The following is an 18241-nucleotide window of genomic DNA, read 5'->3' on the forward strand; positions in this document are numbered from 1 at the left end:
CTCGGGTGAGACATCCTCTGCACAGCTCGCAGGCTTTCCCACAAACTGATTAGGCCCCAGGGTGGGACTAATTCGCACTGCCACTGGGGATGTTGCTCTAAAAGTACACTTAATCTGTGATCCCGCAGCCCAGGGCGAGCAACATGGCAAAAAATACTTGAAATTTACACAAGGAACGCACTGATATGAGAAGTCTTGTAATTAAATGTAATTAAAAGATATTAAAACTAGATCTACCTAAATTAATATTGCAGAAAAATGTACTTGTAGAAGGTTAGCAGATATTTTAATGCCACATCATTTGAGCACTCTGCTTTTCTACAGTACAACAAATGTGTCATCAAAAATTGGTTTAAAATATTGGTCAAATTTGAACATTTGTTTGATGCCAATATATATAAATTAATAAAGCAACATCTGCCCATACCGATATCATTCTGTGTTAGATTCCTGGCACTGGGTGAAACCTTAAAACAGCTACGCCAGTTCGGAGACCCTTCTGGATCTGTTTTTGTCCAACATGCAGTTGGTCAGTGACCTTTAAATGCTAGCGATACCCAGAATGCATGGTCAAAAGCCTACTGTAATAATTTATCATGACAGATGTCATATTGCTATACTGCCTGCCCTCACTGCAACCTGCACCTCGGGCAGGCCTTAATTTTATAACAACAGACTGTTTAAGATCAGGATGCTCCATACTTTCTGCCATCAAAAATTTCTGGCTGAAAATAGTTGAAAGCAGCACTTTCAGTTTTTTGGCTGAAAGAGAAAAAGGATGGAAATTTTGCCTGAAAAAAAACCCCAAAAGATTAAATGATTTGAATGATAAAGTGAGAAACAGGTATTAAAAACGCTGCTTGTTCCCGTCGCTCTCTTGCTCTGGTCAGCACAGTTTGAGTAGCAGCAGACAAAAGTGAAACACACCAACACAGTCCTGTTCAGCTTAGACCTGTATTCTACGCATTCTTAAAATAATACGCTTGCGAGACATGCACTAGCATTTGGTAAGCTGGTATGCCGTGGATATTAAACAGGCACGGTAACATTATCATAGACACTTTGAAATACAGGGAGATTCTCTCGAAAGAGGCCCCAAATATTCCGTTGTAACTCCCGTTAGGATGAAGCAATCTGAACCAAAAAAAATACACTACATACCTTGACGTATGTGTTATCGATTGCATTACATGCGATGCTGGAAGTGATCTCCGTTTTCTGCCAGACACATGAAGGGGTACGGGGGTAAAAACCCGGAAGTTTCAAACAGAGGTTAAACGCCGCAGCGGCTGGTCTGCGCCTACCTCATCGCTCAGACACAGGGGCATCCCGGCTTGTTCGAAGCTCCATATACTGAGGAGCACACTGCACGTTATTTTGTTCAGATTTCTGAAGAGAGTTATTACAGAATATTCGGGGCCTCTTTCGGGTGAATCTCCCTGTACAATCACTGCAATTTAGTCAAATACGATGTTTCTCCTGAGATTTAACACAGAGCAGCTCTGCTTTCACAAACTCCTGCTGCGCTCTCAAGCTCGGATACAGTGACTCCTCTGAGTGGAGCTTATAAACAATCACAGCAGCCACAGCACAGCAGAAGGAGGAGCACTTTTTATCCCTCAGAAAGGTGAAAACTCACATCCCACCCAGCTTAGAGATAGAAAAAAATGTTCCATTTCATGTCTGCGGTCAAAAACTTTGTATGTATGAAGTGAAAGGCACAAAAACATCTCAAACTTAACCTAAGCAGTTCGGCAGACTGCTACGCTAATGAGCTAACAAGGGAATCCAGTAGTTGGGCATTACGTTGAAACATTTACTGAATGATTCACAGTATATCTACAGCGTGCAAAGCGAAAAAGGTTACCCAAATGTCCGTTATAAGCTTTGTTTGTCTGGAGATTGTGTAGATTGAACCATGTTAGTACTGAACCTAGTGTGGGGCACTCAGCACATGCCTAATGCTTTCTTAAGCATTCAGCAATAGGTGCCTGTGGGAAACCATGAAGTATTACCTTTTCATATTTTTACAACACTTAAGCTAAAAAGAAAATGCTGAGAATTTGCTTGAGACGGCGTCACATTCAAAAAACTCAATCGGGGGGGGTTTCCTCTACTGTAGACCAACAGCTTTTTAATGCACTGTAATAATAATAACAATAATAATCCATCACCTTAACAGTAAAAGGGCTTAAAAAGCCCTTAACCAGACCACTAAAATGTACAGAGCATGGGGTCCTCTATAAACAGAATCACTTAAAACAGAACACTGTATTATATTTTTTTCAGAGTACAGAAGAAGAAAGCAAGGTCCTCCATCACTGACCTACTGAAGTCACGTGAAAACATATGTGCCCAAGAGCAGACGGTGAAAAATAAATCCTAGGGATATTAGCTTCACAACCCAAAGCCCTTTGGTTAACAACTGCAGGTGGATCAATGCCCAATGCATTTGTTTGCAAGTACAATGAGGACCTTTAATGCATGGGGCATCAATCACTCAGCAGCAGATTGAGCCTGTTCCACTCAAACAGGACCTCAAATGAGGCGAGCTGCAGTGTGAATTCATCAATAAGAAGCAAAACAGACAGGCGTGTTGCTTTGTGGTGCAGCCCATACCACTGTGTGTAAATCAGGGCCTTTTCACAAAACCAGCTACAATGTTCAGTACAGAGCCATTTCCAGGCCTACTTTCATTCAAACTTATTCACATTCAAAGACTTAACATGACATTCAGAGGTAAGGTAATGTGGCAAAAGCATTACTACACAATAAAAAATATGCATTATATGTAGTTTTTCTGAGGTTTTGCAAACAAAATAATGCCACAGTATTTAATACTACAATGATGTTTATGTTTATGATTCAACACAACAGAAGGAAGAATAACAGTGATGAACAAAAATGCTTGTCAAAAAACAAACCAAAAATCAGGGTTGAAAACTGAAATCAAATACACAGACAAATAAAAACAGTTCACATAAAACAAACATACTAAAATGATCACAGTAAATTGTCTGAGATCGACAGTAAATCGTCTGGTGCCACACAGCTGACATTTTTTAACTGTTGATCCTCTGCTGCTCAATCTGTTTGAACACATTGTAACACTGTTCGTGTAATAACACGAACAGTGTTATTAATCGCTGATTCCCATTTTCATTACCACAGAAATTATGTGGAAAAGATATGAAAGGCCATTTAATATAGGTAAAGGCCATTTTTAAATCTTTGTTTCAGTTAAAAACTTTAGGCCTTTTTTCTCTTTCAGGCAAAAATTGAATGTTCCACTTTCGACCATTTTCAGCTAAATACTTTTGTGGGCAAAAGTCCACTGCGTCTCTATAAACAAACCAAAAAAAAAGCAACATTGGTAAAAATAAATTAACCCACTTATTCCCCCAAGAATTTAATGTGCTATGAAATCAGACGACACCTTTTGTTGTAATTCCAACTCCTTTTATTTGTCATGTGAAGTACTTTAACATTTTTAATAGGAAAACTGAAAAAGTTTGGAACTAGGAGGCAATCAGAGCTTTTCAAAACAAATAAAGCACACAGTGATTAGGTTTTGCTGAGATTAGCCCATTTTACTAGTTTTATCAGTTAAATGAAAAACATTCATTTTTTCATTAAAGTAGGTCAAATGTACAAAAAAGTACCCTACAGCAATAAGATCAGACGCTGCGGCAAAAGCAGTTGATCAATTTCAATTCTGTGCTCAACAGAGCTTTAAGAACAGCTGTGGAAAAGGAAATTTCAGTATGAGCATGAATGTATTAACGAAATAAGGGAATTGTCTGATGGGCTGACATCCAATTGTCAACTCTTTACTATGCAGTTTAGGCAGTGACTATGCACTGTTGTTGTTCACAGGCTCTGTATAATAGATTTAAATCTGTCTTTTTATGATACATGCAGTTCTTCAGAACCTCTGATATACATCAAAACATACCATAAAATAATTGATCACGACAACATATCGTCATATTGCCTACCCACTTTGGCAAAGTATGTATCAGTAGCACTAGGAAACCTATGGAGATGCTAACATGCTACCTTGCCTTTAAATAAACTAAAACAGTCTCTCGCAGTTGTATGTGAGAAATGACAAATGGACACTGAAGTACGCAGACGTCATCATGGAGCTGACGGGTTACGTCATTTGGCATCAAGAAAAGCATAACAGCCTGTTTGATGGGTTTAAAAAATTTAGCTTGTTCACATTACAGCACCAAAAAACTGCTTACAGTAGGCTTCACACTTCAACCAAAGGCTTCAAGCAAATCCAAAACATTACGTAAGAGGTTTTGAGCTCTTGCTGCTGGCCTTGTGGAACAATCAAAAGAGGAAAAACATGTTTTTATGCAGCAAATGGAAAGAAAACCACAACAGCTAACAAGACGCCCAAAACAGCTCTCATTTCATCACACAGACAGCTTTGCCCACCAACTGAGATTAGCCATCCAAAACACTGGGAAACTCTTCAAAGTAGTCTGGCGCTGCTCACGTTCTCTATGTGTCTGTCACTTACTGAGATTATAAAGGGTTACTTTATTAATTGGTTCTGAACTTATCCTCATGGTGTTTAGCATGTGTTGTTATCTGTGCATTAGTTAGTTGTTTAAGCAACAGAACACAAGAGGGAGTGTGTTATTGCGAAATAACATTAATGTTAGCAGTTCCTTCCGCCAAATTATAGTTTCTTAACAAGCAGCTTGTTGCTATGTCAGAGTAACGAGCTCCGCTCACTCTCTGCACAGCCGGCAGTTCGTTCTCCAACTCCTAGCACTAAATTCCCAACCTGTCATCACCACTGAGCAGCTTTTTTGTTTTTTTTATTGCGGCAGTTTTATTGCTCAGTCCGATTTGGTCAGACTCTGAAGATGAGACTACACGTTTGGCGAATGGTATTCGGTTCATTTCTGGCTGATTCCAGGTTGTTTAGCTGTTCTTCTGTCACAGCTGCCGACTGAAAAGCTGCTCAGTGGTGATGACAGTTTGGGAATTTAGTGTCGTCTCATCTTCAGAGTCTGACCAAATCGGCTGTCGGTCAAATGTGATCTTAGAATTTCCTGTTTGTGCACAAAGTAAGAAGTAAAAACGCTCGAATGGCTTGAGCGTCTCCTACAGCTGTCAAACTCACTGCTTAGCAACGGCGTCTTAGCGGAGTGTTAGTGTTCGTGAAAAACCTGTGATGTTATGGAGAAATATCAGCACGGTTAGAACGCTTCTCAACCAATCAGCTTGCGTGGCTGGAATTACTGTTGCATTATACCAGTTAATACACGATTGGTGGTAAAACCAAATTTAAAAGGATACTTTGAAACTAGTGTTAACTAAGGACTTGGTGAAGACTTCACACTTCACAAACTACAAATTAACACAATCGGTGCGACTCAGTTCGGTAAGACAATATAAAATATGTATCACCATGTAAACTGTCAACTAATCATTGCTCACAGAGAAATTAAATTGTAAAATCAAGTTTGATTAAGAAATCTTGCCAGTGGTTCATCAAATTCTTCTTAAATTGTTAGTTTCGTCATTACCATTATACCAGTGTATAAACAGACACAGATAAAGCCAAATACATACAGTGCACAACATGCCATTTCTCTCACCTATGAGTAAACTGAAGTTTGAGGTAAGTTACCCCAGTTTGTTGTTGAAAGAGCCGACATCAGAACGTATTGCGTTAATGAGTCAAAGGAGGAAAGGAGCAGATGGATAAGTCTCTTTTGGGGTTAGACATTAGCCTAACAGGGAGACCGTCCAGCTTTTCGTGTGCACCACCTATGGCGACTCATTTGGCCAGCTGCTTCAAGAGATGCCGCGGTCTCGAGGCTCCATAGCTTCTGAGCCAGTACTGATCGTATGAATATCGACCAAGTTCCAGTACTGTCTTAAGCATGCAAAGATATTTGATTTGAAAATAATAAATACACAATAATGCATACATAAATACACTACATCCTGATATAGCAACTCTGTCAGTGATCTTAATTATACGATGATATACACTCTTGTACCACCCAGTACTACTTGAAAGCTCCAGTTTATTAATACTGTCATATCAATATTATACCATTTTCATTTATGCGTGGTCCACTTCCACCAAAACAAATCCTTTATCCAAGCTGATTTACTTTGCCAATAATTTGATTCTGACACAGAATCTGAAGCTGTTGCCCATCATCTTCACTGCCTTTCTACAGGCAACAAATATGCCATCTGCTTATGAGTGTCCAAGAGATCCAGGTTTTTCTTGAATTTGACCAAATTTCAGTGGCTGTTAAACAGCTACTCGTTAGTGAACACTTGCTTAGAGGTATAAGAAATGTGACAAATGAGAAAAAAGTTAAAGTCCATTTTTAAAAAGATCAGATACTGACTCAGAAAGGAAAACACAGCCTTCACTGCCTTCCACACACACCCGCCTACAAACCGGCTTACTGACGTTGGAATGCTTGAATTCTGGGTAAGCAAACCTAAAAATGGCTCCCAGCATCTGCGTGCCGATATGAGTCAACAGACTGTAAACAGGGCAAGGTCCAGTGGCTCTCGCCACAAAACACCAAAGTAAAACAGAAACAGAGGCAACGCTTGCCCACATTATTAGGGTTAAAAACAAATTGATATCGCAGCACCAAGAGAGCTGAATCTGGCGTACAGCCGATTAATGATTGGCTATATTAAAGCTTCACTGAGAGTGGCAGACCATGAGCTGCCGCTAAGCCTGCAGCCAGACGCGGTGCTCCACTTCTGCTGGGGCTAAAGCTCAACAACAATTCAGCAAAATCACCTCCATCTAAGAGCAGCTTTCCCTAACAGAGTGGAGCGAGTTCACAGAACAGTGGTGAACTCTACAGCACACTGTGACCTGGACGAGGGGAAAACGACGCCTGGAAGTCGTTCAGTATATTACAAAATCTCCTCATAGCAGGGGTCAGAGTTCGGTGGTTATAATCTTTGAAATATAGAACCCAGAGGGGTCTTGGCTTGGAAACACGTACATCTAATTTACAAAAAGAAGCAGCCACTGAAAAGATCTTTAGGAAACCAAAATTGTCTTTTTTGGCAATACTTGCCATTCTTTCTGGAAAGACAACAAATCATAAAACATCATAATCTGATATATTTCTGCGTCTCCTCTACTATAAAATAAACTCATATTTCCAGAGACATTATAAAGTGGGATATTTTGGCACAGCCTGGCTTGGAGGAGATAAAAATGCAGGATCTTATTAAAGCATGCAAGAATAGTTGCAGTCACAAATTGGACAGAATTTACATGTACATGAAAATAAAGGCCCAAAACCATACTCGGGCTGCAAATATCTCAAATAATCAACAACTTTGTAACAAGAAGTCTTCTTACTTTAACAGCTAAAAAGAATAAAAATATATATATATATATATATATATATATATATATATATATATATATATATATATTGGTCCTGTTTTTGCCTTATTATTTGCATAAACTGCATTATTTTGCTTTTTAATAAAACTGAACTGAAATACAAGGTAATGAAAAGAAACCTGCTGCTTAATAATTATTTCATAGTAAGTCGCTGATCCAACACGATCTAGCAAACCTGATCTGACTCTGAACAGCAGTGAGCCGCGACGGAGAGCAGAAACAGTGTCTTTTCAACCACCGTCTTAGAAATGACTTTTTGGTGAACTCGTCAGTGAACAGGGGAGTGATGGGTGTTTTCAAGGCGCCCAAAGCCGCTTTATACCGGTGCACACGCTAAATCTGAGACATTACAAAAGAGGAGACAGGTTACTGTTGAAGAATAAATGAGAAGCTCGTAACGCTCGACAGGCCGTCTGTTTATGGTGAAAGAGCAGTGAGAGGCCCCCTCAGTTGCGGAGATCTGAGCAGTGCAGTAACCAGAAACACCAGAAAAAACGTGTTTTTGTGCGATATCTGAGGTAAACGCTACAAACTATTAACAGAACTTTTGTCAGATTTTACCGGTGATTTTAAACGCGTGTTTGAAACCATAATTTGGCTTCTGAGAGTTTTTAGGTGTCTCCCCATTGAAAGGCATTGGAGCATGGACTTGTATGAAATGGAGGGAATGCATGGAAATAAATGCCCGGCAGCGTTGTCAAGATTGTCGCCAAGTAGACTGACTCTCTTATAAGGACTTATAACTGTCTAACTCAGTTACATCAGCTTTAATTGCCAGTGAAGTCTGAATAATTTTCCGACAGCTCTGAACAGCTAGCTAGCCGGCACTCTCTCGTTGATTCTCAGTAATAAATACAACTGAGAGTTTGCTAGTTAGCTAGCAATCTGGAGCAGTAGGACAGCCATTTAGACTGCAGCTGGAGTTAAATACCAATATCACAAGAACTGTCAGAGTCTTGTAAACTGCACCAAATCACAAGAACTGTCAGAGTCTTGTAAACTGCACCAAATCACAAGAACTGGCAGCTGCATTCTACTAGTAAAAGATTGTTTCCCCACAGAAGCACCTGGTAATGTGTGGGTTATTCTAATGGTTTTCCTGTTTTTAAATATTTTAATTGTCAAATTTATGAAATATTATCAAATATTTGCTGCAGCCCTAACCACAGTAAATATGGCCCTATGTAATAACATGTATTTGTTTACTTGTTTAGAAATCTACTTGGATTCTGCTTGGCTAACCCAGTAATACTCAGAGTTAAGCCCTATTGGAGCTGGATTAGTTTTACCAGAGAAGGTCTGATAAATGTACTGTGTGCGTGATTTGACTGGCCAATTCATAATATGCAATAAAGGATCTGTGTAATTTCCCCAAATTACCCCAAATAGCCCAGATCGAAACAAGGTCAGTCAAGGTACAGAAGCATTAGCGTGGCACTACAATTAACAAATGATAGAAACATCGACTCCAAAGCCTAAATGACAAAAGAGGGTGAGTTTTGGTTTCGTTTTCGTTTCTTCATTTTTTAGATTTTAGTCTGAACTAAAGAATTTTATTTTGGTCAAAAACACATACTAATGGTCTGCAATCTCCTTTAAAATAACGAAATTAATGCTACCACCTGCACATCAGTGCACCAGGAAGCAGGTGAGGACTGACGAGTGTCTGGGCTGATGGCTCCTCTTCAGATTCTTCTTAAAGTTATCAGCAGAGCAAGAACACAATTATTGGTTTGCAAATACTAAACCCAGCAACTTCACATGGATTTTCAGTATCTCAAGCAAGTCCACTGTGTGCTTTTGATTAGTAAGCATTTTGAGAGCGCACCAAACACATCAAGTAAAAACAAGCAGTTGAAAGGAAGTGTGCGTAATTGGATCAGTGTGCGTAATTTCTTGTGACAGGATTGTGATGCAGCTCCTTCCATGGTTAGTCACTACTTTGTAGCTTTGCCAGCCCTGTGGTTTTTAAGGATCTGTGATGTTCAGTCCATGTACGCACCCTCATTAGAAGCCCCATCGTCTTTCTGAACACTGATGAGACGAAAAGCAATTTGCAGTTAGGTCATATTAGTCATTCCAATATCCTTATTATAATGAACAAGAACGTCGCCGTTTGTCTCAAACAAGCAGAGAACGCTTTCCAGCCCAGTGATCTCCTCCCTTTCAAACCGTGAGTCACTCTTTACTGTAGCTGTTTAGAGGGCAGGATGATGGCACACTTGGCAAATTTTACAAAAATACAGAAAAGTAATATTTCCTTTAAATGTTTTACTAAATTGTACTAAATTGAATTTAGTGTTAAACTGACATTTTGGCCTAAAATACTGTAGTTCACAGCCAACCTTCTAAAGCTACAACAAAAAAATGCATAAAAGCTGCATATTACGCCAGTGACGGACCTTTACACAAACACTGATTTTCATCTAGAACTACAACTTCGGTCACATTCAGTTGCAGGTGTTTATCACTGTTTATAACAGTTTGGTGCATCTTCATAATTATCATAATTATAAGCTAGAAAGATACAAAATAACAGTGCTGTATCCATGCTGGCATATACAGTCATATGCAAAAGTCTGAACACCGCAGGTCAAATGACATGTTTTGTTGATTTTCTAAGCAAAATTAACACATCCTCTACTGAAAACATTTAAATATAGCACTTGTGCTAATTTTAGTGCACAATTTCTATTAATTTGATGAGTTTAACATGCTGCAGGAACATTACATTACATTAACAACAATGTTAAACTCAAACAGTAACTGTGTTTTAAACTGTGTGCTCTCTGTAGAGGATGTTATTTTCAGCAAAGCAACAAGTCACACCCAAATTTTTGCATGCAACTGTATCCAATTAAAATAACCATTTAATATTTGTCCAAAATAAACTGCCAGTATGACGACGCATTTAATTATCTGTTATACTGCCCAGTCAACGTGACTGCTTCTGAAATGGAAGAAATATATAACTGTACTGCAATCTGAGTCAGCAATCAGAGACACAGCGAAAAGCACCAAAATGGACAACACTGTACTTCCTAACATCATTTGAAATCCAGAGAAGGGAGTACGGATGGCCAGAGGGAACAAGAGGAAGATACAGAACTAGAGAAAGACAGGAAATGAACACATTCCAATATCTTTGCACACAAATACTTGGTTAACCATTTCAGGTTCAATGATGAAACCACTATTCCAACATTGGTTATGATGCTTCACAGAGAATGAGGTGAGAAAGTTTTGCTTGTATTTACGTAAAGTAAACTGACACGTTACGGTGAATTGGAAGTCAGAGTTCCACTGCGACTATGTTACCACTCTAGCTGAGGTTAGCTAGAACCAGAAACAATCAATGAAAAGAAACTTCTCTGCTGAAGACCCAGGGAACCTAAACCTGTGCTTAGGGCTGGCGATAAAACGATAACGATAATTATCGCGAAATAACTTTTCCTCAATAGAGCGATACGACATGTTCGATAAACGTTAGATATAATACACCATTCTCACACTCTCACGTTCAGCGAAAGCCTTGGCGTTTTCTACTGCAAGGAAAGCGACACTACTCTGCTGTCGCCAGGAGAGGGCGCACTTCCGAGTTTTTCTGCATGATTAGAGAGGGAGGGGGCCATGAGTAAGATGAGTCTTTAGCAACGGCTGAAACGCGGAGTTATACAGTCCCTGTTTGAGAGGCGCGACCGGCGATCTGTTCTCCTGTGACCGAGTGTGAGTGACGAGGTCAGTGGTGTAACTGTACTGTCCTACAGCGAACTCACCTCTTTCCGTACGTCCTAACCAGCTTTAGCAGCGTTAAATGACTATCCTCACAACTACAGCGCTGTTACAGCGCTCGGACAGTCATATTTAAGTATTAGTGCATTCCCAAGCAACGAAAGTGAAAGAAAGAAGTGGGTTCATGTAAATTACAGCCCTGATTTAAAGAAAGTAAACTGAGGAAGCTGTGAGGCATTGGAGAGCGTGAGAGCGCTAGTTTTCCAGGTTAGCTGTTTTTAGCAGCTGGCTAACTTGAAGCAGCGCTCTGTCACTCACACAGCACGGAGAACTGATGATACTGTGGATCAAACACGACACAAAAGCACCGCTTTCAGTTTAAACGTTCCTAAAAGGAGGACTCTGTTTGTCTGGTGTTGATATTTTGTGGTTCACCCCTTAAACTACTACGATAGTATAGAGAAATCCAGTCGTCGCTGGCTGGTGTCTGAATACTGTGATGTCATTTGTAGCGGGGTTTTCTTTCTTAAATTATGACTATTACAAAAATAGCCATGCTTTTCCAGCTGGTAAAAACAGCTCACCAGACACTTTCTCCCACTCTCCCATGACAGATTTGTGAAATATTCCACTGTTTGGTGAGTGTTTGTCGTGTTCAGACCATAAAGGATAGTTTAAAACAGCAATTAACCACCCAGGAGCAAAAATCAGCCTTCAAACTTGAAAGAAATAATGTTTTGACATTTATCGCGGTATGTATCGATATCGAACGATATGAATTTTGTTTATCGTGATAACATTTTTGGCCATATCGCCCAGCTCTACCTGTGCTTTCTTTCTAATTAGGTTAATCTAGTTTTTGCAGGTGAACAGTAAACATCTACTAAGTATACCCTATGAATAATGTTCCAATGACCAATAAATGACCAATATATTTTACCATATTTCCTCATTTCTATATAAACTGGGTGGTGCTAATCTTAGGTAACGTTTCCATAAGCATTCCGCTGACCAATCACAAGGCTGGTGTCTCTTGCCCCACCCACAAAAAAACAGTTTCAGAAAAACTTGGTGAGCTAAAGCTAACGCAGCATAACCAAAAGCTAGCAAGCTAGACCACCTGTCTGTAGCTGCCTGTTGTCCATCCATTAGTTTGTCCATACACGAACAATATTCGTTCATCTGTTGCTTCATTCATGTGTTGCTTTATCCATCCGTCAGTTAAGTTACAGATAACGCCCACGCAGTTCTCAGAGAGGTCCGATCAGCAGTTTTTAAGCCCTGCTTTTCATACTTATATTTCTCATTCAAGCTTTACTAGTTGTTTAACACTCAAGTTTAGCATCATATTAACATTTTTAATATTCTACTGTTACTGGTTTAATATTTTACTGTTATTGTTCCCTGGGACTTTTAGACAAACTAACATTTTGGCGTATCATCCATTGTTCACAGAGGAGAAAAAAAGGAAGGGGGCGCTTTGTGTAGTTTCATCATCTATAAAGTTATCATCTACTGCTGTTAGTGTTAGCTCATCTGAAGGGGCAGCATCCATTACACATGCTTTTTTTTTTTAATCAGACATAAAAATCTACCAGTTTAACCTTTAGTGAGCAAAGGATTGGCTAAAAATAAATAAATAAATAAATCCCCAAGGTCAATCAATTCTCTGTTCATTAATTCTTATGAAACTTGAATCTCAAAGTCAGTGAGAGTGCCATATCCTTAAGGTGATATGACAAAAACCATTATCATTAATACATTAAATTTTAACATCTTACATTACTTACATTAATTAATTACCTTTTTATAGACTGTAGTACATCTGTTTCTCTGCATACTTTGTTAGCTCTCCTAATTCTCCTAATAATTAATTCATTTTTATACTGACATTGCAATTTCAAAGAAAGCAATTTTCAAATAGGAAGAGCTGCAATTTTAATTATAGTCTACATCATCAACAAGTGGGAAAATTTAGCCTAGCAAAACAGAGCTTGTGAAACGCTTGTAGATGAGTTAGACCAAATCAGAAGCAAGGAAACACGCTTGTATTTCTCACAACCACAACAAGCCAGAAAAACTGGAAATGTTGATTTTCTTCTTCTTAAAAAAAAACAAAAAAAAACAACTGCAATACTGGTCAGAAAAAAAAAAAAAAATCACAATTAGATATTTTGCCCAAAGCGTTCAGCCGTACCCTTCAAACTTTCTGTTCTTCAATGGTCAGGACGCCCACAGGACCACCACAGAGCGGGTATTATTTGGGTGGTGGATCATTCTCAGCACTGCAGTAACACTGACGTGGTGGTGGTGTGTTACTGTGTGTTGCGCTGGTCTGAGTGGTCTGAGTCAGACACAGCAGTGCTGCTGGAGTTTTTAAACCCCTCATTGTCACTGCTGGACTGAGAATAGTCAACCAACCAAAAATATCCAGCCAACAGCGTCCTGTGGGCAGCGTCCTGTGACCACTGATGAAGAACTAGTGGATGACCAACACAAACTGTTCAGCAACAGATGAGCTTTTGTCTCTGACTTTACATCTACAAGGTGGACCAACAAGACAGATGTGCCAAAAAGAGTGGACAGTGAGTGGACACAGTGTTCAAAACTCCAGCAGCACTGCTGTGTCTGATCCACTCATACCAGCACAACACACTAAAATTTCAATAAATTGTATGTAGTGACGTACAGCACATGAAACACTGACAAAGAAATGACTGTACTTATAGTTTTAGCATTCCAAGTGTGGCACTACTGTTTTGCATTGTGTCCATTTCAAAATCTCATGAGTATCAAGAAAACGGAGTATCGTCATTTTTGCCATGCAGATGTGCTTTGCATCAGTTTAACGTCTTTCTCCTCCACACAAAGGTCATGACCCAACTGGGTCCGATTTCTTTAACCGCAGCCTGAAACCACAGTACATCTCATGCTTGCCTGCGGTGCGACGCGGCCTTGGGGGAGACGTGGGTGGATCGGATGAAACATCTGCTGTCTTATGTAGAGCAAAGCATCAAAGTGAGTCAAAAGGGGAAGCAGTGCTGTGATCTCCCCTGAAATGCAGCCAGCAGGCCTGAGCTCAGAGGAAGAGCATTCGCGTTTACTGTCTCATTTACCATTTTACAAACCTGGGATGCAAAAGAATAAGCTAGAGAAAGCAGATGTGGGAACAGATTGGACAAGTCTTCTTTTACACTCCAGGGTATAGAGTTATTTGCCCCACTGAAGTTAGAGCAGATACACTCTTCATTCATCCACACACACAGTACACCCGCTCCAATTATTATTATTTTTTTTTAGCTCTTTACTTTTAATCTACAACCTGAAGCGAACAAAGTGGTCTAAGGATAAAACTTTAAGAAGAAAATTGAAACATGTACAGGTTGTGTTTGGGGTTGTGATGTCCAGCATTAAACAAAGCCTGCTCGATATTGTCCAAGGTTTGAGAAATTTGAAATATCTGCCAATGTAACCTGTATCTGCCAATCACTACAAAAAAAACAAAAAACAAAAAACATATCAGTCCAGATTCACATTATGCACATAGCATTAATGGACAGCCTAACATCTCTCACTTAAGTTGTGAGGCTGTATTGAGTTATGAAAATGAAAAGATCGGATCAGATCGGACCGATATGCATCAGAAAGTAAAACAAAGAAATGGATCAGGATGTCCCTTGAATAAAACATCTAAGAACACCTTACAGGGCCCTGCCTAGTATCAGATAAAGCTAGACGGTATATGTTGCTCTTTAACTCTATGGTGTCTAAAGGCGTTCTCAATTTTTGTATATAACAGGACACCCATGTGTTTTCTAGTAAAATGCTCCATTACCTTCGTCCTTACTCCCCAAAACTGTCTGTGAACTCTTCGCACACCATTTCACGTGTCTCTGATGTCAACTGAATGTCGATTGAAGAATGAAGGGTCTCTGACGTGATGGCCAAGTCCTTACTGATTTCCTGAGTGTCCATTGGTCAGTTTCACACGTTTCACGCCAAGACAGAGATGATATGTATCTCAACCCTTCGTCACAGCCTCATAACTGTGGATGCGAGTCAGGAGATGGAATCAAAAGGGCAGATTCTACAGACTCAGGAAATGTCTGAACCATATTTCGGCGCTATATTATCGCAAAGATAGAGCAACGTATATAGAAACATCAAATCTGACATGCTGGTGGATTTGTGGCTTTTACCCCCTAAATATTCAAAATAACTCACCCAGCTAGTCTGGAAACAAATCGAACAGGCAGCCTTGTTTTAAAATCAGGAAGTAAATATGAAAACATGAAAATGTATTAAAGCTTTTGCATAAAGAAACCTTTGCAAATTCACTGCATTGCATGATTGAGAGTGCCTTCTTTTTACCTCATATTTTGACGCTCGTCCTACCCTGAAAAAGACGACGACAACGACAGCTACAAAAACAACAGCCCTAAAAATAACGACGGCTGCTGAGATTCTTTTTCGTTTTAACCTTTAATTCCGCTAGCGGCAACATGCAGAACAGGAGCCCGTAAAACTGGGCTAATATGTATGATCAAAGCAGTCAGGCTGGCTGCAGCAAGTGTACGCTGACACGGCTGACACAAACACACACACATTCACAACTACTTACTCACTCAAACAAACACACACACACACACACACACACACACACACACTTTCATCTCATAACCAAGAGAGGCCAAGAGGAATTTCTCCCTCAAGCAATTAGCCAAATGGGTAACACATCTGAATACACTACTCATTTTCAGCAATAACAACTACTTTAAGGTCAGTTTCAGTATCGTCACTCAGTCAATGCAAATCTGACCTCTGCACTTACATGAAGTGATTTCCCTTCAAGCAGATGCGTCGTAAAAGAAATGAAAGAGGCCTAAAATGGGCTACAATGAGGTCTAAAAAAGCGTGCTGCTGAATTCTACATATAGTGATGGTAACTTACTCATTTGTCGGTCTCCGTAGCTGATGGCCTCCGCTAGAGGACTCCATCCCTGAGCATTTTTGACCTTTACTGGTGCATTGTGGGCTAGCAGGAGATGTGCGCACTCTGGGGACGAGAAAACGAAGGAAAACGCATTAAGAAAGCAGAGATACGAAAACAGGAACAGCATTTTTGCAATGGTTTAGACTTGTTTGAGCTGCTTGCCAATGCTTTTGGATTCAGATTCAGATTCAGAAATTATACAGAAATCAGACAGAAATTTAACCAACACTTGAAAAACACTAAGACACACAGGCATAGCTGCTCTTTTCTAGGAATGACATGATACGCATGTTAATATTGATTTTTTTTCTTCCCCTAAACAGGGGTCACGAGATGATACACTCTGTGAATCAAATAGAGTTAGATTTCATGTTATAAAATGCATGATAACAGGAATGTTTCAAACAGCCCATATATATGAACAAGGACTTGCAGCACATTTATGTATGACAGCTAGGGATGCAAATCTTGGCAAGTTTTTTGACTGACAACCAACCAATTAGTCAGTGATTGATCATTACCCGGCAAGCCTAAAATCAAGTAGGCAATTGGCTAAACCATGTTTGAAATTGATGTAAAATACTTGATATATACACAAATTACATTAAAGCACTACATTACAGTACACTATAGTACTTTAATACAGTATACCGCTGTATGTGAAAATAATATTTAAAAATGATCACAGTATTTCAAAAGTTATGAATTAAAAGTATGAATTGCATGTCAAATTTCTATTCTGTGTCTGAATAAATAAATAAATAAACACATTCCACTCATTTCTTGCTTAGAGGACTCACTGACTTGTGGTGAGGGAGCCAGGAAAAACTAAGCATGACAGCAGCTCAGCCACGACAAAGACCCACACGTTTTAGAACCACACATTTTTTGCACACACCACAAAACACGCTTGACTTCAGCCTTTACACTAGTCACTCGACTTTGCACTTTCCTCTAAACTAGTGTTATTTTATAACACTAGACGAGACTGCAAAAAGCGTTAAGTGACGTTAAGTCACCAGCAGCTCAGTTTTTTTTTTTTCATCCACAAACATGGTCATACACCAATCAGGCATAACATTATGACCACCTCCTTGTTTCTACCCTTGTTGTCCATTTTATCAGCTCCACTTACTATATAGGTGCACTTTGTAGTTCTACAATTACAGACTGTAGTCCATCTGTTTCTCTGCATACTTTGTTAGCCCCCTTTTACCCTGTTCTTCAGTGGTCAGGACCCCCATGGACCCTCACAGAGCAAGTACTATATGGCGATGGATCATTCTCAGCACTGCAGTAACACTGATGTGGTGGTGGTGTGTTAGTGTGTGTTGTGCTGGTATGAGTGGATCAGACCCAAGCCTACTACTGATGTAGTAAATGTGTCCAGCATATCTAAGGTCACGAAATTTCATTACAAGTGGTCAATGGAGACACATGTAAGACATGGAAATGCCAGGTGTAAACACCTACATGTCTATTAGGCATGATATTTATCATTATCATGTTAGCTTACATCACATCACAGTATGCTTTTCTGAGCATATTGTGGATACTGTTGACACTTCTAAAAACAGCACTGCCCAACTGCATGTTTCATTACATATACAAGATGCGTGTGACAGACTGAATAAAAATCACTATTATAATGTCATTTTTTAATGTGAAATTACTGTTTTTTTGTCTGTTCCAACTTATCAAACCTCAGAAAAAATAAATGTCATGATTTACATCATATATCCTGAAAATGCCTCGAAGTACAGTGATGTTATATTGTTGGCATATCGCCCACCTCTACTCGCTGTCCACTTGTGATTAGATCACTCAGGACAGACATTAATAACAGCAACAAACAGGGCTATAGGACAGCTGTATCTGTTACCAAGGCGTTTCCATCCCATTCAAACTGAACGCTCTCTTGTCTTTAACCCAAAAAGAGGCCTAGGAAGCTTAATTTAACATCTTTCTGATGCCACGGGCACAAAGGAACAGCTCTAATTTTGTATTAAAGTCTCCACCTCCCCGGGGAACATGTCCAACTCCAGCAGCTCTAGAAAACCTAATGAAGCCCTTCCCTAGTAACCAAA

General features: G+C 39.5%; 1 protein-coding gene across 1 annotated transcript in view; it reads right to left on the reverse strand.

Annotated features, from left to right (window-relative positions):
• The window catches only part of ankrd13c (ankyrin repeat domain 13C), a 46154-nt gene that overhangs the window by 17180 nt on the left and 10733 nt on the right, over positions 1-18241 (reverse strand). Inside the window, exon 3 of the mRNA XM_036586077.1 lies at positions 16113-16217. Within this exon, the coding sequence (XP_036441970.1) occupies positions 16113-16217 (105 nt within the window). The remainder of the gene's footprint in view (positions 1-16112; positions 16218-18241) is intronic.

Source organism: Colossoma macropomum, unplaced genomic scaffold (genome assembly GCF_904425465.1).
Source record: "Colossoma macropomum unplaced genomic scaffold, Colossoma_macropomum, whole genome shotgun sequence".
In the NCBI taxonomy this organism is placed as follows: domain Eukaryota; kingdom Metazoa; phylum Chordata; class Actinopteri; order Characiformes; family Serrasalmidae; genus Colossoma; species Colossoma macropomum.